The sequence below is a fragment of the Rosa rugosa genome, chromosome 5 (assembly GCF_958449725.1).
Source record: "Rosa rugosa chromosome 5, drRosRugo1.1, whole genome shotgun sequence".
Taxonomy (NCBI): Eukaryota; Viridiplantae; Streptophyta; class Magnoliopsida; order Rosales; family Rosaceae; genus Rosa; species Rosa rugosa.
This window is the reverse complement of record NC_084824.1, coordinates 39520839-39539172: the sequence shown is the minus strand read 5'-3', so window position 1 is coordinate 39539172 and position 18334 is coordinate 39520839. Positions and strand designations below refer to the sequence as shown.

Here is an 18334-nt window from a genome sequence, read left to right as displayed (position 1 = left end):
GACGTATTTGCCCGAACCGGATGGTTGGCCAAGAGAACCAAGGATAGCATTGGGATCGCCCAAAGTCTGATTCAATACCTCCTTAGCCTGGTTCAACTCGGCCCTTTGCATGGCAACCTCGGTTGCGAGGGTCTCTCCATCTTTACGGAGACCAGCCATGTCAGCCATTGTCTGCTTCGTATGGTTCGCAATAGCCTCCATTATTCCTTTCTGGCGCTGGTTTTGCTCTTCTGCGATACCTGAAGCATGAGCCATCAAAGCATTCTCAGTCTGTGAGATTCGCTGCTTAGTCTCCTCCGCTTGTTGGGAAATACGCTGGTTTATTTCGCGTGTGACCTGGTCGGCCCTTGCGTTATCCTTTGCAAGATCAGCAGCTATTTTCTTGCTATGGTTTTCAATGTTTTCTAGGATAATCGCGAATACGACCTCGGAGGAGGCTCCCTCTGGGATAGGCTTCGGAACGAAAGCCTCTCTTTCTCTACTTGTCGCTGTGTTGGAGACAGCGGCAGTGTCAACCGGCTCGTTGGCCTGGTTGTTGGTGACAGTTTGACCCTCAGCAGTGGTCGGGCGATTCTCTCCTTGTTCAGTCGACATGTCGGCTAAATGGGAATGAAGAGCGAATCTTTGAGTCACTTGTTGTTCTGAAAGACCACGACAATCCGCGCGAGGATGTGGTTTGTAACTGGAGGTCTTATGCTTTGGGCAGTTGGCGTAAACCTTTTGGTAAGGGTTTTCGCTTGACTTCCCAATGGCTAATGTTCACGAAAAGACACTAAATAGGTCCCACTGGGCGTGCCAAAATGTTTGGCTCCAAAACCAGTCGGCTTGCAAACTGTCTCTTTTGAGCGAGTGATTGCGCAGGCGTGCCAGCACCGTGGGGTGCAGTCGTTGGGGTAGTCCCTTGACCTGACTTCTTCTTCAAGCGCTGTGGACGAGGAGAGCACCAACCTCGTCACAGGGTTCTTCTCTAGCCTTTCGGAAAAGGACTTTTGCCTTACGGATAAGGACTTTGGATGTGATCTCTTCGCGTCACCGAATCGATACTTAGTATTGCAGACTAAGCAGAGCAATCATTGGGAAGTTTGGAGAAAGCACGGGTTGCGCTAAAGCGTGACTTTAGCTTCGCTGGGTTGCGAGGGCGTTACCCTTGCTTCGCTGGTAGTAACAGTGGCGGTTGCGCTCGCAGTCGGCTCCTGGGGAGACTAGGACTGGAAGTACGGTCGCCGGTTGGTATGGTGATGCTGACAGTCGGCTCTTGGAGAGACTAGGACTGGCCGGCGGTCACCGGGTTTCAACAAGGTTGAAGGTTTGCTCCGGGGAGGCTTTGTAATCGCTAGGATTGATTGATATGAGAGAGAGTTTCTTCATTCATCCTTGAAACCTGGTATATATACCTAGGGTTTCGACTGCTCCTTGTTGTAGAAGGATTATTGATTGAAGTTTCCTAATCAATCTCTGCTACCTGACTCCGATAAGGTTTCGTTTTCCTCATGGATTCCGGAATGGGCGAAGCTGTAACCCAAACCCCAGTAGGCTTATTTTTGGGCCGCAGGTATCGGCCCGCTGTGCTAGATCCCACTAAAGGATATTGCCAAAATTACTTTTGGGCTCAAACACAATCATTGAGAAAAACGTACTTTTTCTTTAGCAATTCTTTCCCGGTTCAATAATAGCAATTTTTATTTTATTATTTTTTATTTTATCAGCTGAAAATATATTAGCAATTCCACTTTTGCATTGGACACTTCTCTGCTTCGCTAGCTCCAAACAAAAAGCTGTGTTGCACCGTGATCACTTGGTGTTTATAAGCGTCAGTGAATTGGATTTTTGGGTCAACCACTCATGGCTCAAGCCTAGCTAGCTAATAGGTTTTCTTGGGGGGTTCTTAGAATAGGATTTTGTGCATTGATCTTTAAAAATAGCTGTACAGAAATTTCAATTGTGGTTCGGCAAGTGTCAGTATCAAAGAATAATTGTTCAAATTGATCGGTGATTCAGTTACAAAACAAAGCGTATATCAATCTATCAATATAGCAAGGAGATAAATACTCTCACGCTTTTTGCATTAGAAGTATGTGGGTTTCGGTTATTTTAATGCTTTTGCTAAAAATGTTATTTTTGATGGATCATGAGTTTTTTGCTAAAAAATGTTGAACCCTCGGTATCACACAGGAATGATATTCTCTTCCCATGTGCAACTTTCCTTTTTCGACATTCATGCAACTTTCTATTTCGTTAAAAAAAAAAAAATGTGAAAAACATGACATTTGAAATTTAAATAGCTACACCAAATGCCCATTTTCTTTTATGCATATTTGGATGGCGGGTAATACAAATCAGATGGGTTGGTTAGCTAGCTATGGAAACCAAAAAAATAACTTGAATAAATAGATTACATGGTATAGAGCACATAAAAAAAGAAAGGAAATTACATTGTATAGAGGAAAGAGCAAGAATGAACCATCAAAATGAGATTGTACTATCTAAATTCAGCAATACTAAAAGAATTGGGGAAAAAATGGTCAGTATGTTACCTAAGGTATATGATACAATTTTGATGGCCTGAGATTATCAGTGACATTGAAGTATTTCAATGTCCGAATCCACTTTTCCTGAGTCTTCAACAAATGAACTGCAATCGTATCTGGCCAAAGCTCGTGAGTACATCTTGTAGGTGGCTCCGGAAAATTGTACATACTCCACTTAGCGTTGAACCTATTCTTAGCTCGATGCCCATTTCTAATCCACTCACCAAAAATTTTGTCCTCGGGGCCTTCTAATTGGTTCTTAGGGATATCTGAGTCTCTGATCCACTCAACTATATCCCAAGAAATCAAATACCCCATTCCAGACATGTAATGCACAAAAGGGTCCATGCTTGGGCATGGAATTACATAACCATAGTACAAGTCTTCTCTAGGCAAAGGCTTCAAAGAGTCGACCAAGCTTTGAAGCCGAAAGTAGGCATCATCATCGGCTTTCATGACATAATGGTAAGGTGGATACACCCCATCTGTATCGTTGAAAATCTCCGGCAAGCTTGAAAAGTAGGTGTAAGTCTTACCCTTGTTCATATTCTCCTTGCAATCGAGAATGATAATGTCATCATAGCGCATTATTTCTAATGCAACGAGTACCTTTTGGTCTTCCTTTGTGAGGTTGCAGAATACAAACTTCACGTCCACTTTTGCCCCCACCGGATTCTGAGTGCCATAGATTAAACGCAGGAAGTGTCGGCGTTGGTATTGGTCTGGAAGGGTTAGAATGCCAAAAAGTACACGAATTTCATCTTCAGAGGAATTCTTCTGGGTTTCGATCAAGGTGCTCGATGAGGAATTATATATCTGAGAAGGAGAGTTGATTTTTGTAAGAGCGCAACGACCAAACTTGAGAAGACTGTCGAACCGTACTTCGTTTATAGAAGCCAAGGCACAGAGGAAGCAAATGAATAAGAAAGAAGAAATGATGAACCGTTGTCTGTCTGGCCTGGAAGTCTTCATTGTGATTTGGTTCTTGGAGCCTGAAGAGAGAGGTGTTGTTGAAGTTGAGGATTGTAATGTATGAAGTTTTCCAAGGCAAGAGTGATACTAATAAATTACAAGCTTTCTTAGAGGGAAAGCATTAGTTGTCATTTTCGTGCAATTGAGACTAATACTGCGACTTTTCTTGCTACAAGGATCAAAGAACGTGTAGTTGGAAAAGGCTATAGTCAGTGATTTTACCTCTCTATCCAAGGAACATGATGTGCTTCATTTTGGTAGTGAAGGAGTTTTTCGGAGTTTTCGGTCTTTCGGCGACCTTGGATTTCCCCAATACAGGGCTGGTATCCGGGAAATATAGTAAAGAAGGTTGGGAGGCACTGAGGGGAATGGTGGAGTTGAGCCTAAAATTAGCTCGAGTCACTTTATATGAATATTGCTTGCACATGACCAAAGTGATTTAGTCAACTTTTCGTAAGTAGGTATTTTTGCATGTACACGGTAGTGGTCGGCTTCAAAGGACCTTGAGCTAAACGTAGAGCTCACCATACTTGAATTTGAAGCAAACACCGTCGAGCCTCCCAAATAGATGCTTTAAGACACCAGAAAGAGAGATGCAGTGATCCAAGAACGCGATGGTGTATTTAATGTGGTACTAGATTTGAAGAAAAACGAGTGTCAAAGCATTAACGAAAGCCACAAATCATTCAATCAATTTAGAGTTTTGGTACTTTTAACTATACAAATACCATATTGTAATGTTATAATATTATGATTGTAACCCAAAACGTGGGATTGTGCAGAGGATCTGAGATTAGTAATTGCAAAAATTGCAGATTTGGCGAACCCCCATATGGGTTTAGCTCGGAACATGTTCCAGATCAGCCAAAATATAACTAGAGAGTTGAAGAGAAAAGGGAAAAGAAAGAAAATATATGCATTAATTCAAGTGTAGAGAAGGAAAAATAGCATTTGACCTTAGAACCGGAGACTCAAGAATGAATTCCCAAACATTCATAAACTATCAGGATACAATATCAACACTGAAGTTTAGTCATAGCTTTTGCTTCACCAATTGATAAGATGCCAATAACCTATACTGAGCTTCTCCTACAACATGAGAAAACAGGGTGGCAAGCGGGGAAGCACGGCCCTGGAATTAATGTTACATACAGTGTTTAGATTTGCTCAAATCAATATGCTTATGCTAATATCACATTTTCACTTTCATTAATAACACATCATCTTGACAGTGGAGCTGTAATTCTACAACAATCCATCTCTTATCTGAAAATCTTAAACAGTTTTGACATTACTGCTCGGGTGTGCCTTTTGACACATAAACAGTGGAATGGACCTTGTTTGACTACAAATGACAACATCAGTTTCCACCGTACCTTTTGCCACCAGAGACATATTACTGCTCGGAAGTAAGAAAGACTTTATTTATGCCTCAGGCTGACCAGCTCGATATCGAATACAAGCGTCCCCAAAGTTGATCCTTCTCCATTAGCAAGACGAGTTGGATTGAAAATGGTTGTAAACAGTCTCTGCCTGTCAAAAAACTAGGGAGAAGAAAAGAAAAACAAGAAAAAAAGAAACCCCGAGATTTGAGTACCAAGGGCAGAAACATGAGGGAGAAAATACATTAATGGCAAAATAAAACATGTTGATGCAAGGCTTTGTTTATCTTTCTGTCTATATGCATACAGATACATATATAGCATGTATGTTGTTGTAATATGTACTCGCTAGCTCATGATGTCAAATTAAGCTAGATATATTTCATCATTAGTAACTTCCAAACAACCACACTGTTAAATACTCCATGCATAAGTGATGACACTACTGATAAAGGTGTAAAGTTTGCTCGAGGCAGAGACATACAGCTCCCTCACTCTCACACACTCAAACATAGCAAGTCATGTACCATCTATTACACTATTCGAGATACTACCCCCTTGCAATGTTCCATTGTTCTCTAAACCTCCCGTCTAACCTTCATGCAAGTGAATTACTTTTTAAATTCCCCTTTAAAACACATTATAGAAAGCACCAAGAAAAACGTATTCTGACACTAGTGGCCAGCAATCAGACACAGGATTGAGCACACCTTTTCAAGAGTAAACTTACAACAGATAGCAGACTTAAAGAATCTGGAAGAATCAGAGTAAGTACATTAGGTGGTATGGGTTCTTGTGACGTGCTCTGATATCCTTGCGATGGTGGTATAACGATCCTACGAAGACCACCCACTCTCATAGATTTTACAGCTGTTTCAATCCCTGAAATGACCTACATATACATTCACACCATCAATATCAATAGATTATCACATTACTTGAGAATTCAAAGATAAGTTTAAAAACATATCTAAAGGTAGAAGAGGGATGTGGCCAACTGGCTACATAGAATCATATATTATCAATTTACATACGTGTTTGGAAAATAGATCTTCATATGAACAGAAGATTTTGGGAAAGTTATACTAAAAAATCATGTCATAATTCATAATCAGTTCCCTTCAGTCACTCTCCACAAAAAATCCTACTGATGAATTGAACACCTATCACATTCATACAAAATTTAGGCCAAAGATCAGAACTTCCTTCCTGACTTATTGAACAATGCCAAGGATACTACACAATATGGCACCAAATTTTTTTTTCCAAATTAATCAAAGATATGATACCAAATCAATATACTTCCAATTTGATCATAGATGGATCATGGAAGTATAGAACACAAGTCTTTAGTAGAAATTTGAACCACAAAACAGTTTTTAATAGATGGAGCCCTGAAGAACTAATAACCACACAGAACTTGTCATTTTGTTAAAATCTATTTCCTCCCAGCTCACAATAACTCCAGCCAAGAATAGTACATCAATTAGTAGAAAATTTTAAATTAAAGAAATTTCAGGGGACTCTTGTATTCGATGTTGAGTTGGTTAGCTTGAGCTGTATATGAAGAAGTTGTTATTCCCAAACGTACTTTGACACCCATGCCAAAAGGTAAGCTGTTAGTGTTTATTACTTGTTGGGAGTAAGGTCTTTTTCCACTGTTGTTGTTTCACATCAATGCATACCTTGCATAAGTACCTCTTTATTTGAGGAATTACATATTTATATTTGAACTTACAAAGTAAGAAAGATGAGCATAAATTAGAATTGGCCTACAATATAAATGTCATAATAACTGATGCCTGATTGATAATTGGCCATGCTACCCAATAATAAGAACCAGAAAAGAAGACCAGAAAATTCAAGACATGCTAACTAATGCTGCATATCATCAAGGCCCAAGAATGAATGTCCTGTAGCTCTATGTAAACATATACTGTTCAGACAAGAATGGATGATGAACAGAATGCAAACAATAACAACACCATTAATTTTCTTTTGTAGTATCTTGTATACAGCACAGTATTGTGAAAGGTAGTACTAGTAGTGAAAGTGAATATTGTGGTATTAAACAAGAACTTGACTAGATTAATGATTCAATGGTAAAGACTAGCATATCATAATACTGGGTTATTGACATGAGAACTTACTTTCCCAGTCCCAACTACGAATATAAAAGGAGTTGGTTCACCATTTTCATCTTTGTGATCATATGTTGAGTCAAAGCGCCATCCTTGTTTTGCTGCCAACCTTCCATAGTAATGAACAGAGACCTAAACAACCAAATTACAGCGTAAGCCGGATGAAAGTGTACTGCAGACACTGCAAGAGCTTTCCGGATAGCTATGTGTTAAATTTTCCTACAAATGTAATTCTCTATCCTGAATAAGTCACATTCCAAGCATGTTATCTGCAGTTTTATTTTAACTAATTAACTGTTTCACTTTCTCAATTGCAACAAAACATAAAACTACAGGGTTTTACAAAGAAAACAGAACAGCACACCCAACTTTGGTGTTGTGTTCAGTACTTTAACACAAGCAAGCAGTAGTAATCTGTTACTATCATTTGGTTAAAAAGTGAGACGTACCCATCAACCCCTTATCTCAATCTTCACCAAATGCATACCACTTCATGTTATGTAAAGGAGAGAGAAAGATAACCTGGTCGCCATCGGAGGGTACTTCACCAGTACCAACACGAAGGTCCAAAGCCTTGACGCCACCGGAGTTGGGTAGTTCCAAGAACTCAGCTGCGGCGGACTTTGAAGGAGTAGCCACGGTAAAGCCCAATGTGGTGGAGATTAAAGCAGTCGATAAAACTTCCCTTCTTGTTAGATTGGATGACGATGAAGTTGCAGAGGTGATGTTGGGAAGAACTGAACGCACTGTTGAATGGTCGGGAGGAAGAGAGCATCGTAGTGCTGCCGAGTACTGGAGCATCATCATCATCTTAATTTTTAAATCTAGATGAAAAGAGGAAAAGCTTCAACACTTTCAAATAAGTTAATCTCAAGTCAATTAATAAATATGTAATTAATTCATTATTTATTTATTTTGTAAAGGGGAAATGATAAAAAAGGTCATTTTGAAGTGCCTTATTATAATTTAAACACCACAAATGTCCCCATGATAATTAAGGTCACCTGTTCACAACCTACCACTAGAGTTCAACTTAATTACAAAACCTGCCACCGTCAGTTTCATTACCAGTTAACTGCAAATTTCCCAACTGTTTATCTTCTCCAAATTATAATTCCGAATTTCAAAGTTCCAAAACCGCTCAAACCTACTCCGTCTCATCTTCATCTCCGGCGGCCACATTCTGAGACACATACATTCTCCGACGACTGTTTTGCTCAACGATGAAGCAGCGCCGACGCAAAACTACTTCACAGAAAAGCCCCAAATTTTAGGGATTCGAAGAATTGCAGAACTCGAATCGTCTACCTCGACCGGGTAATCTTTCAGTCTCGATTCTCAGAAACTTCTCTTACTTAATTTCGAGTCATTGATATAGTATTTAGTTTTGGAATTATAAGTCGAATATGATATAATTATTTCTGCATTTGATTCTGAAACAAAACAATTCGATTCCAAGTTTTGGTTTGAGTGAAGATTTAAAGCTTTTTTGAGTGGAGATGATCAATGACTGTCTTCAAATTTTAGTTTGATGCTGTAACATAGCCAGTGACATAGGTTACTGACTGGGTATCATTTGATTTTGGAGGGGCTCTGTTTCCATTTTGGTGTGATTTGATACAGAGACATGGACAGTAACATAACCATTTATATGGAGATAATGACTATGTGTCATGCTGTTTAGGCTTTAGGCTTTACTTGAATGGAAATTCTGCTAGTGCAAATACATATTTTATAGGCTCAGATAATGAAACTGGCCAGTGAGGTCACTGGCCAGGTCGCTAGACAACTCAAAAGGCCAGATAAGTCACTGGAAAAGGCCAACTCATTGGCAACGTGTGTTAACCTCCTGTCAGTGATCATGTAACTGATCATGTAACTGGCCATGTAACTGGCCATGTAACTTACAATGTATATAACTGAACATGTAACTGATAATGTAACTGATCATGTAACTGGCCATGTAACTGGCCATGTAACTTACAATGTATGTAACTGAACATGTAACTGATCATGTAACTGACGTTGTAACTTACAACATATGTAACTGGCCAAGTAACTGATCATGTAACTGACGTTGTCATTTACATGAGCTGTAACTGACCATGTAACTGATCATGTAACTTACAATATATGTATCTGGCCAAGTAACTGACTACGTAACTGACTACGTAACTGATTATGTAACTGCAAACTCAATGCTAACCTTCTTATTTTTTCAACAGAATTTAAACATCAGAAATGGCAAGAACAAAAAGAAAAGAAAGGGAACCAAGCGATGATGACAAAGACTACCAAGAGGTGGAATCAGAAGATGAAGAACACGATCGAACGATACACAGAAAGAAGAATTCGGAGAAGAGCTTGAAGAAATCAAAAAAAAGGAGACAGGAAGAAACAGAAGAAGAAGAAGAAGAAAAAGAAGAACCAACACCGAAGAAGATCCCCAAGAAGAGCTTGAAATCAAAAACAAAAAGACAGGAAGAAACAGAAGAAGAAGAAGAACCATCACTGAAGAAAATTCCCAAGAAGAGCTTGAAATCAAAAAAAAAAAGACAGGAAGAAACAGAAGAAGAAGAAGAAGTAGAACAATCACCAAAGAAGGGTTCCTCTTTGGTGCTGTTTCAAAAAACTGAAGCAGCACCAAAGAGGAAGAGAAATGTGAAACCAGGACATGTGTAGTACAGGTGCACATTAATAAGTTTCTTGAACACAATTAAAGATAACAAGAAGAATCTCAGTGCAAGAACATTAGATTTGCTCAGGCAGTCACCATTTGGAAATATTGTCGATGCATTCCATGGTGGCTACATAGAGGAGAAGTCAGCCAAGAAATCTGATGATTTCATTACACTCCTCCTGCAGGCCTACGACCATGAAAATGACCTCTTCTTCTTTGGAAAGAAGAAATTCAGGATCTCAACAAGAGATATTTCAAAGATCCTAGGAATGCCAGAAAAAGGTCAGTTGGTCCCAAAGACTTCTGAGGGTGCATATCAGTCCGACTTTGTCCAGCAGTTTTTTTCAAACACAGCGAGAATTAACAAGAGAGCCGTGGAGAAAGCTCTGCAAGATGCGCTCAAGGACAATCCAACAACAGAGGAAGGGATTGAGAAGAAGGACAAAAATGTGGCAAGATTAATCTTGCTGGACTTGTCCATCAAGTTTCTGTTCCCAAACGCAGGAGGAACAATTTCATGGGACTACGTCAAAGCCTGCGAAAATTTGGATAAGATCGGATCTTATGACTGGGCAAGGGAAGTTGGAAGCTTCTTAAAAAAGTCTATAAAGACTTTGAAAAAGAAAAAGGAGTCAACCAGCCCATATGGTAATACGGGAGGCTGCGTTCTGATAATACTGGTAAGTTACTGTCAGACTGAAATGTAACTGGTCAAGTCACTGATCAAGACAAACTGCATGTCATTCGTCAAGTCACTATGACTAATTTTTTTTTGTTTTTTGTGCAAGCAGTATTGGTTCTGTCAAAAGACTGGAAAAATCAAGCCAATATCTGGAAGGGAGAACGAAGATCATGGGATGAGAAAATGGAACATCCAGAAGCTGATACAGAATTGGACAAGTTTTAACAGCTTGAAAAAACTAGAGGTATTTTCTTCTCTGTCAAAGTAGTTGTCACTAGGCACGTCACTGGCCAAGTAACTATCTTGGTTAAAAGTCACTGATTAAGTCACTGTCACACTGCATGTTCAATGGCCAAGTCACACTTCATGTCACTGGCCTTCATAACTGTTGTAAACATGTCATTGCTCATGTCACATAGCATGTCACTGACATATTGAATATGTTTCTTTCAGAAAATCTTTGAAAACCTGAAGGAGGATAGAAAGGAATCAGAATCCGAGGAAGAGGAGAATAGATCAGATGAAGCAAAGACAGTTCCGGAAGGAGAGGAAAAAGGAGCTGATGATCAGAATTGTGAAAACGAAGAAGATAACCTACAAGTTGAGGTGGCTGAACAGGAAACAACTTCAGAAAAAAACAAGTGGGAGAAAGAGCTTCAGAAAAAGGAGGAGGAGATAAGATATATGACTGTGGAGAAAGATAATTTGAAGAAAAAACTGAACGAAAAGGAACAGGAACTAAGGAAAATCACGGAGGACATGGTGAATCTGGAGGAACGAAATGCTACACTTGTGACCGAGAATTTCTGCCTTGCATCATCGGTGAAGGAGTTAGAGATAAAATTGAAGGAATTGGAGCAAATGTTGAGCCCAAAGACTCACACATCAACAGCAGCTCAGCAGCACAGCTCCCCACCACCTAACTCAGCAGAAGAAAACACAGAAAAGAAAGATCAATCGACTGTTGAGGAAAGTCAGTCCCAAGGGATCTGCACAGTCGAAGAATCTGCAGCAGCAGCAGCTCAATCTCCACCTCACTGCACAGTGGCAGAAGAAACTCAATCGACACCTCCATCACACAAGGACTCACAGTTCCAGAGCCCCACAGTCCACATGCTCACAGTGGCGGAAATGGAACAACAAGCTGACATGTTTCAGATAGTGAAAAGTCCTATAGTTGAAGAAGCATCTCAACTTCGTACGTTGAGCATAGAGAAAGAGAAGAAGACACCAGAGCAGAGCAAAAAGGGCCAGTTAACAATGCACCTTACACAGCAACATTCTGGTGAAACGGTATCATCAATGGGTCTCTACTCTTACGTTGTGAGATTAAAGAATAGGAGAAGAACACAGAAAAAGGACAACATTTACTGGTGGGGGGATGTGAAAGCAAAACGACAGAAGAAAGCAAAGGAGATTGAAGAGAGATTGAAAGAGGCTGAAAAGAAAGAAAAAGAAGAAAAAGAAAAGGAGATGAAGGCCTCACTGCCAGATGCTGAACGTAAAAGGCTAGAACAGATGGTAGCACAACAGAAGTTGGACGATGTACCAGAGGATGTTCGGGAAGCAATAAGACAGATGGACGCTGTAGAAAATGCACAAATCAATAAAGAGCAAGAAGAGAAGCAGCTACCTCCTGAGGTCGTAGACTGGGAGGAGAGCAAAGTATACAATTTTATGGACCAGGACACCAAGAGGAGAGTCCAGAAATACTGGCAAAATGCACCATCAGGGTAATACTTTAATTAAGTCAAAATTCTATTTTAAACTTATTGTCACTGGCCAAGTAACTGTTTATGTAACTATCAAAGTAACTGGCCAGGCCATCTTTCATGTATATGGCGAAGTCACTGGCCATGTGAAGTCAATGGCCAAGTCACTGTCCATGTAACTGACAAAGTAACTGGACAAGTAAAGTCGCTGACCAAGTCACTGTCCATGTAACTGCGGAAGTCACTCGCCAACGAGTTGGGCAAGTGAAGTCACTGGGCAAGTCATTGGCCATGTGATTTTTAAATAACCAACATCACAATCTATGTTACTTACACTATTCATTCTTTGCAGAGTATACTTCTGGGATGGAAGACAGTATGGAGCACAGGTTTCAAGACAGGATTTAAAAGACATGATCATGGACGAACCGATAGCAAGCAATTGCATCGAATGTTATGGAATTCTCTTGACTGATCAGCTGTTGGAGAAAGAATCACAAGACTTGGATGTCCCAACTTTTATGAATCCCTTATGCTGGGTAAGTAGTGGAACGATTATCAATCTACAATCAAAGCAAATAATTCTTAATTGATAATAACTTGTCTTCTTTTTTTCTTACAAACAGAATTCTGCAGAAAATTTGACGGTGTATTATGTACATCTGTACCTCTGCGAACCACTGTTCCAGAATCTGGCAAGATCCAACTATATATTCTTCCCAATCTCACATGAATCAGGATTTCATCATACACTGCTCATTTTTGACAAGGAATTAAATGAATGGTACCACTGTGATTCAAAAAGACCGAAAAAACCATCAACTGGAAAATCCTTTCAAATGTCCAAAAAATGGTATGGAACACTTTCGTCATACTAATTTCATATATTTAATTTAAGCAGAAAGCATATTATTGATTATGTTGCGATGTCGGAAATGCAGGTTGACATGGTCGAACTTTGGATGACAGCAGTAAAACAACAAGCAGATGACATGCTGGAACAGGGATGCAGAATGAAATTTGATGAAAAGAACAGTTCAGAAGAAGAACTGAAAATGATAGAAGTTCCATTGACTGAAACCGAGAGAGAAAGCATAAAGTGGATCAAGGATAACTATAAACAAAAAATGGCAGTGACAGAACTCAAAGACAACCCTCAGCAAGGAAAAGATTCGTAAGTACACAGCTCTTTAAAAATGTCAATATAATCATTATAAAGTTCAAATTCATTTACTTCAATTTTTATATGATGAACAGATTGGATTGCGGACTTTTTGTAATGTACACAATGGAGATAATTTCGAAAAAAGGGAAAGTTCCAAAGAAGCTCGCAAAGGATGATATTTTGAATTTTAGAGCTCATGTTGTAAAGTCATTTGCAGAAAGTAGGCACAGCTGGAACTCAAAACATAATGAAGTGTAGAAATTTGTTTAGGCAATAGGATAGGTTATATAGTTTTTTCGAATTGATTCATCATATATATCCATTCATTTGTTCAATCGGAATTTCCATTTTTTAATATTTTCTTGCAGATATTGCTTCAGTATATAAAAGTTTGTTTGATATGATCTTCTGAAAAGTTTGTTTGATATTGCTTCAGTATGTAAAAGTTTGTTTGATATGATCTTCTGAAACTGAATGTCACTGGATATGGCAACCTGAATGTCATAGACCAAGTCACTGGTCAAGTAACTGTAAAAAAAATTCATGTCCTTATGAACCCTATAAAGTAACTGGCCAAGTCACTGGCAAAGTAACTGTAAAAAAATTCATGTCCTTATGAACCCTATAAAGTAACTGGCCAAGTCACTGGCAAAGTAACTGACAAAGTCACTCACTAGCAAAAGACAAGACATTACCAAACTGATCTTTTTATTTTTAAATGCAGCGTGCCGCTGCACCGCAACTGCAGCGTTCCGCTGCACGACAACAAACAAAGTTTAAGTTTCAATTAAAAATCTGTAAAAGGTAATGTCATGAGCCAAAACATAAAGCAAGTAACTGTAAAAAAAATTCATGTCCTTATGAACCCTATAAAGTAACTGGCAAAGTAACTGTAAAAAAAATTCATGTCCTTATGAACCCTATAAAGTAACTGGCCAAGTCACTGGTCAAGTAACTGTAAAAAAAATTCATGTCCTTATGAACCCTATAAAGTAACTGGCCAAGTCACTGGCAAAGTAACTGTAAAAAAATTCATGTCCTTATGAACCCTATAAAGTAACTGGCCAAGTCACTGGCAAAGTAACTGACAAAGTCACTCACTAGCAAAAGACAAGACATGTTTGGTAATCTTTTTATTTTTAAATGCAGCGTGCCGCTGCACCGCAACTGCAGCGTTCCGCTGCACGACAACAACACTACAAAAAAGAATTACATTAGCTTCGGAAGTTTGTGTCGGCACACTTTTGCCGTCGCCAAAGACTGGCATTTTGCTTCAGCAAAGCTACACCGTCGCACGTCTTACGACCGAGTAGATATGCCGTCGCATGGGGGTAGCTAAAGATTAGAACTTGGCTTCGGCAAAGATCAGCTGTCGCAAGGTATGAAAAGTTTGCCACTGCAACATACATGCCGTCGCATAAGAACTTAAGAAGGCTACGATGCTACGGGATTCTTTTAAGAAAATCTGATTTCGAATCAAAAAAGCCTCATTTTCTTCAACCCTCCTCCTCTCCCACAACCCTCTATATCCTTTTCTCCGTTCTTGTTCCAACTCACCAAATTGAGGTTCGAAGAACTTGGTTGCCATTGGGTTGATCTGGATCCAGATCCAGGGCTTATTCTTGTTTGTGTATTTCAATTAATTTTCTCGATCCATTATTGTTGAACTCTAGTCAACTAACATGCTTCAATTTCGTTGGCTGGGTTTCACTGCGAATTCCCCTTTCACTCTGGTTTGCTAAAGCCTCCAATCTCCCCCCCCCCCCCCCCATCCTTTATCACGACTATTCTCTGTGCATCCAATTTCACAACGAAAAAAGAAAACCCTTGATTTTTGGGGAAAATCAGAATGAATGTCAAGGACATCTTGGGTTTGCTCAAAACCATGCATCCCTTGTAGCGGGAGAAGAAATCGCGGCTGAGTTCCATTCGGATTTTGGCGTAGTTCCGTGGACGCACGATCTCTTTGGCTCTCTCCTTGACTGACTCACTCCCTCATGGATTTCTGGGTTGAAGATATTGGAATTTGGTAAGTTGAATTTCTGGGTTTATTTTTTTTTTCAATCGATCTATCTGGGTTCTCACTCTATCATGGATTTCTGGGTTTTCAATTGAAGTCTCGAGCTTTTGGTCAACTGGTCTTGCTCTTGGACTCTTGGTTCGATTCAAAAATCTTCAAGCTTGGTAAGTTGTTCGCTACCTTTCTCAGTTTCTCTGGTTTTGATTTCAATATGGGTCTATTTGATTGCTGGGTAACTGAACAATTTTGAGAGTTGTTATACAATTTCTGTGTGGTGTTCAACCATAAGCATAGAATTGATTAAAAGATTTGAGCTTCACTTGAATCGTTTTCCCTTATGATTTTCTCATGTTATAGAACCTCTGTTTCAGAGAGAATAGGTAGGATCAGAGTATAAACTGAAAATGATTGAATAGGAATTGAGCTTAAGACGAGTATTTGATTTTCTAATTCTGGGTATTGATTGCAGAGATTAGTTCAGCACTAACCAACTCAGTATCTGACATTTGAGAAGTTGAGCATTGGGAAAATCAAGTTCAAGGCTTTTGATTTGGGTGGGCATCAGATTGCTTGCAGATTTTGGACAGATTACTATGCTAAGGTATTATAGACGATATAATGTAAGATGATGTAGTGATTGGCAATTGGTTATTTGCGTATATGAACTGTTTGAGCTTTTGTTATGACAGAATTATGCAAAAACAGAGGAGATGCTCATGCTTTACCTTCATTGTTTAAGATTCCTCATCCTTTTTGATACCTCGATTTATATATGCTTGATTTGTAATTCAAGAGAAAGCCTTTTCAACTCAAGAGGAATTGTAATTCTATGTTTTATGATTTGTGATGGTATTACCTACACTCTGCCAGTAAGTAAACAAAGTTTGATCGAAAAGTTATGCATATATTATCTTATTCTTTAAGAAATCTAAAGTAACAAAATTGGAGAAGTTGCATGTTGCATGATTTGAAAATATAGTTTTCTGATATCAGCTAGGTTTTGAATACAAATATGATGGATCAGTGTTTCAACAGAATTGTTGGTGCTATTGGTCCTTTGTTTCCTGGGGAGAAATTTATTGCACTTCATGGATGCAGTTCAGTATTTCTGGAAATTTGGGAATTTGAGGATGAGTGCAGTCATTCTGTATTTTCTTCTGTGTGTAGTAAACAAATGAGCAAATGTCATCAGACTTGCATTGTTATATAATATACTTATAATACAAGTTAATATTTCTAGATAACTAGACTTCCATTTTGTACAGATTAACTAAACTGAACTAACATAGTATATCACTATGTATCGATCTGTTTAGCTTATCAAATCGTACACATAGGGTTTGTATTCTGTGAATTTTAACATTTGCTCCCAATGTTTTGCTATCAAATCCAATTATTTACGTTTTTGATGTGTTATGTGAGGATTTGATTTGCGTGAAGTTGTAGAAAAATACTGCATATATAATGATTCCGTCTGTTCTCTTTTCATCAATTTGAAGTCAAATTGTTGTTCAATATCTAGGAATAGTACAAGCAAAAATTGAAATTTTTGGGCTGCAATGTTTGATGTTGCTGAAGTTGGCATTTTACTAGATTGAAGTGTCCTTGCAGGGGATAATTTTAGCATTATTGTTTACGTTTGTTCTTTGAAGGTAAAAATACTTGTTTTTCTGGTATATACATATGCTTATATTTTGTGGCTTGTTATTGCGTCTTATTTCCCTTGAATGGAGCTTTCTTTTATTAGGGAAATTGGCCAAACCCCCGCAGTTGCACAATTCACAGTGAAGAATGATGTGTCCCGCTGAGACACTTGAAGGGCAGCAAAGTATTGTACTTTAAAACTTCTGAATGTGAAAGGATCTGTTTTCGTAGGTGACACTTAAATTCTTATCTGTTACACCAGGCATTGATGGTCTACATAACTGTGGGATCAGCTGCATATCCAATCTTAGAATTTTTAGAAGAACGAGGTACATAAAATTTTGAGGTATGCACTACTATATTGTCGATGCTGGCTTTCTCTGTGCCCTCCATTCTTTCTGTTGACACTTATATTTGTATCTTTATTGTAGGATTTTTTTCCCTACTGTTATTCCCCAAGCCACACAGATTTTTGTTAATGGCTGCTGGGTAATTGGCATACATCGTGATCCTGAAATGTTGGTGAGAACATTAAGGAAGCTAAGGCGGGTGAGTGACCCTTTTGTTTTTGTTTCTTGAACATATAATTTAGGTAGGTATGGTGCCAAAACAACACTTAAACTTCAATAGTTAAGACTCAAAACATTAGCTGTATTGTTATCTTAGCTTCGACTGGTTGCACCATTTCCTCATCTCTTTTCTATCTTCATATTCTTGTGCATTGTTCTTAACTGTCCCAATCTTCCTAATTGCATGCATGACGAATTTAGACCATTCTCGACTTGTGAAATTCTCATGTAAATGTCATGCATGTGTAGGTGGATGTCAATACTAAAGTTGGGGTTGTAAAAGATATCCATCTGAAAGAATTGCGGATATATACTGATTATAGTCGTTGTAGTCGTCCATTATTCATTGTGGACAAGCAAAGGCTGCTTATAAAGAAGAAAGATATTCATGCATTGCAGCAGAGGATGAGCTAGCTGCAATCTTCAACATCTTTTTCTTCAGTGATTACATCCCTCCAATCTTACATTCTTCTTCTTGGCTTTTTTTTTTAGGAACACCATGAAGACGGTGGTTGGCATGATCTTGTAGCAAAAGGATTTATAGAATATATTGATACTGAAGAAGAGGAGACCACTATGATTTAGATGACAATTAATGTAAGTAGTACTCTTTGGTGGAACAAAAATAAGGCTTGTATTTTTTAAATAGAGAGTATTTACAAGTTCAATTGTGAAACTTGTACCAGGATCTTGTACAAGCAAGGCTCAATCCTGAGGAGGCAAATTCTGACACTTATGCTCATTGCAAAATTCACTCGTCACTTATATTGAGTGTTTGTGCTTCAATTATACCATTTCCTGATCATAATCAGGTATGTTTTTCTTATACTGGTTTACGT

The 18334-nt window shown here is 38.7% G+C and overlaps 2 protein-coding genes and 1 long non-coding RNA gene across 4 annotated transcripts; 1 reads left to right on the top strand and 2 right to left on the bottom strand.

Moving 5' to 3' along the window:
* Positions 1-2409: 2409 nt before the first annotated feature.
* LOC133707815 (hydroxyproline O-galactosyltransferase GALT3) lies at positions 2410-3584 on the bottom strand. The gene has a single exon (XM_062133296.1). The coding sequence runs from the start codon at positions 3498-3500 to the stop codon at positions 2535-2537; it is 966 nt and encodes a 321-aa protein (XP_061989280.1). The 5' UTR covers positions 3501-3584; the 3' UTR covers positions 2410-2534.
* Positions 3585-4468: 884 nt separating this feature from the next.
* On the bottom strand, positions 4469-7878 carry LOC133710301 (peptidyl-prolyl cis-trans isomerase FKBP17-1, chloroplastic). 2 transcript variants are annotated; one of them, XM_062136339.1, is made up of 4 exons: positions 7546-7878; positions 7033-7155; positions 5613-5774; positions 4469-5044 (listed from the first exon to the last, which is right to left on the bottom strand). In XM_062136339.1, the coding sequence occupies exons 1-4, from the start codon at positions 7831-7833 to the stop codon at positions 4922-4924; spliced, it is 696 nt and encodes a 231-aa protein (XP_061992323.1). In that variant the 5' UTR covers positions 7834-7878; the 3' UTR covers positions 4469-4921. The 2 variants fall into 2 exon arrangements, with proteins under 2 accessions (XP_061992323.1, XP_061992325.1); XM_062136341.1 differs by having other exon boundaries at positions 5658-5774.
* A 7142-nt stretch (positions 7879-15020) lies between these two features.
* LOC133712861 (uncharacterized) lies at positions 15021-18296 on the top strand. The gene is made up of 8 exons (XR_009847635.1): positions 15021-15291; positions 15380-15446; positions 15752-16934; positions 17030-17110; positions 17189-17272; positions 17358-17475; positions 17988-18092; positions 18182-18296. It is a non-coding gene; the product is annotated as an uncharacterized LOC133712861 (long non-coding RNA).
* The last annotated feature ends 38 nt before the right edge of the window (positions 18297-18334 follow it).

Excerpts from the sequence above, each read along its gene's own strand:
- LOC133707815 (XM_062133296.1), bottom strand. The coding sequence starts at position 3,500 with ATGAAGACTTCCAGGCCAGACAGACAACGGTTCATCATTTCTTCTTTC.
- LOC133710301 (XM_062136339.1), bottom strand. The coding sequence starts at position 7,833 with ATGATGATGATGCTCCAGTACTCGGCAGCACTACGATGCTCTCTTCCT. Across the intron at positions 5,775-7,032 it reads TCGTAGTTGGGACTGGGAAA|GTCATTTCAGGGATTGAAAC; the intron begins GTAAGTTCTCAT and ends ATGTATATGTAG. Across the intron at positions 5,045-5,612 it reads CTTTAAGTCTGCTATCTGTT|TTTTTTGACAGGCAGAGACT; the intron begins GTAAGTTTACTC and ends TCTTCTCCCTAG.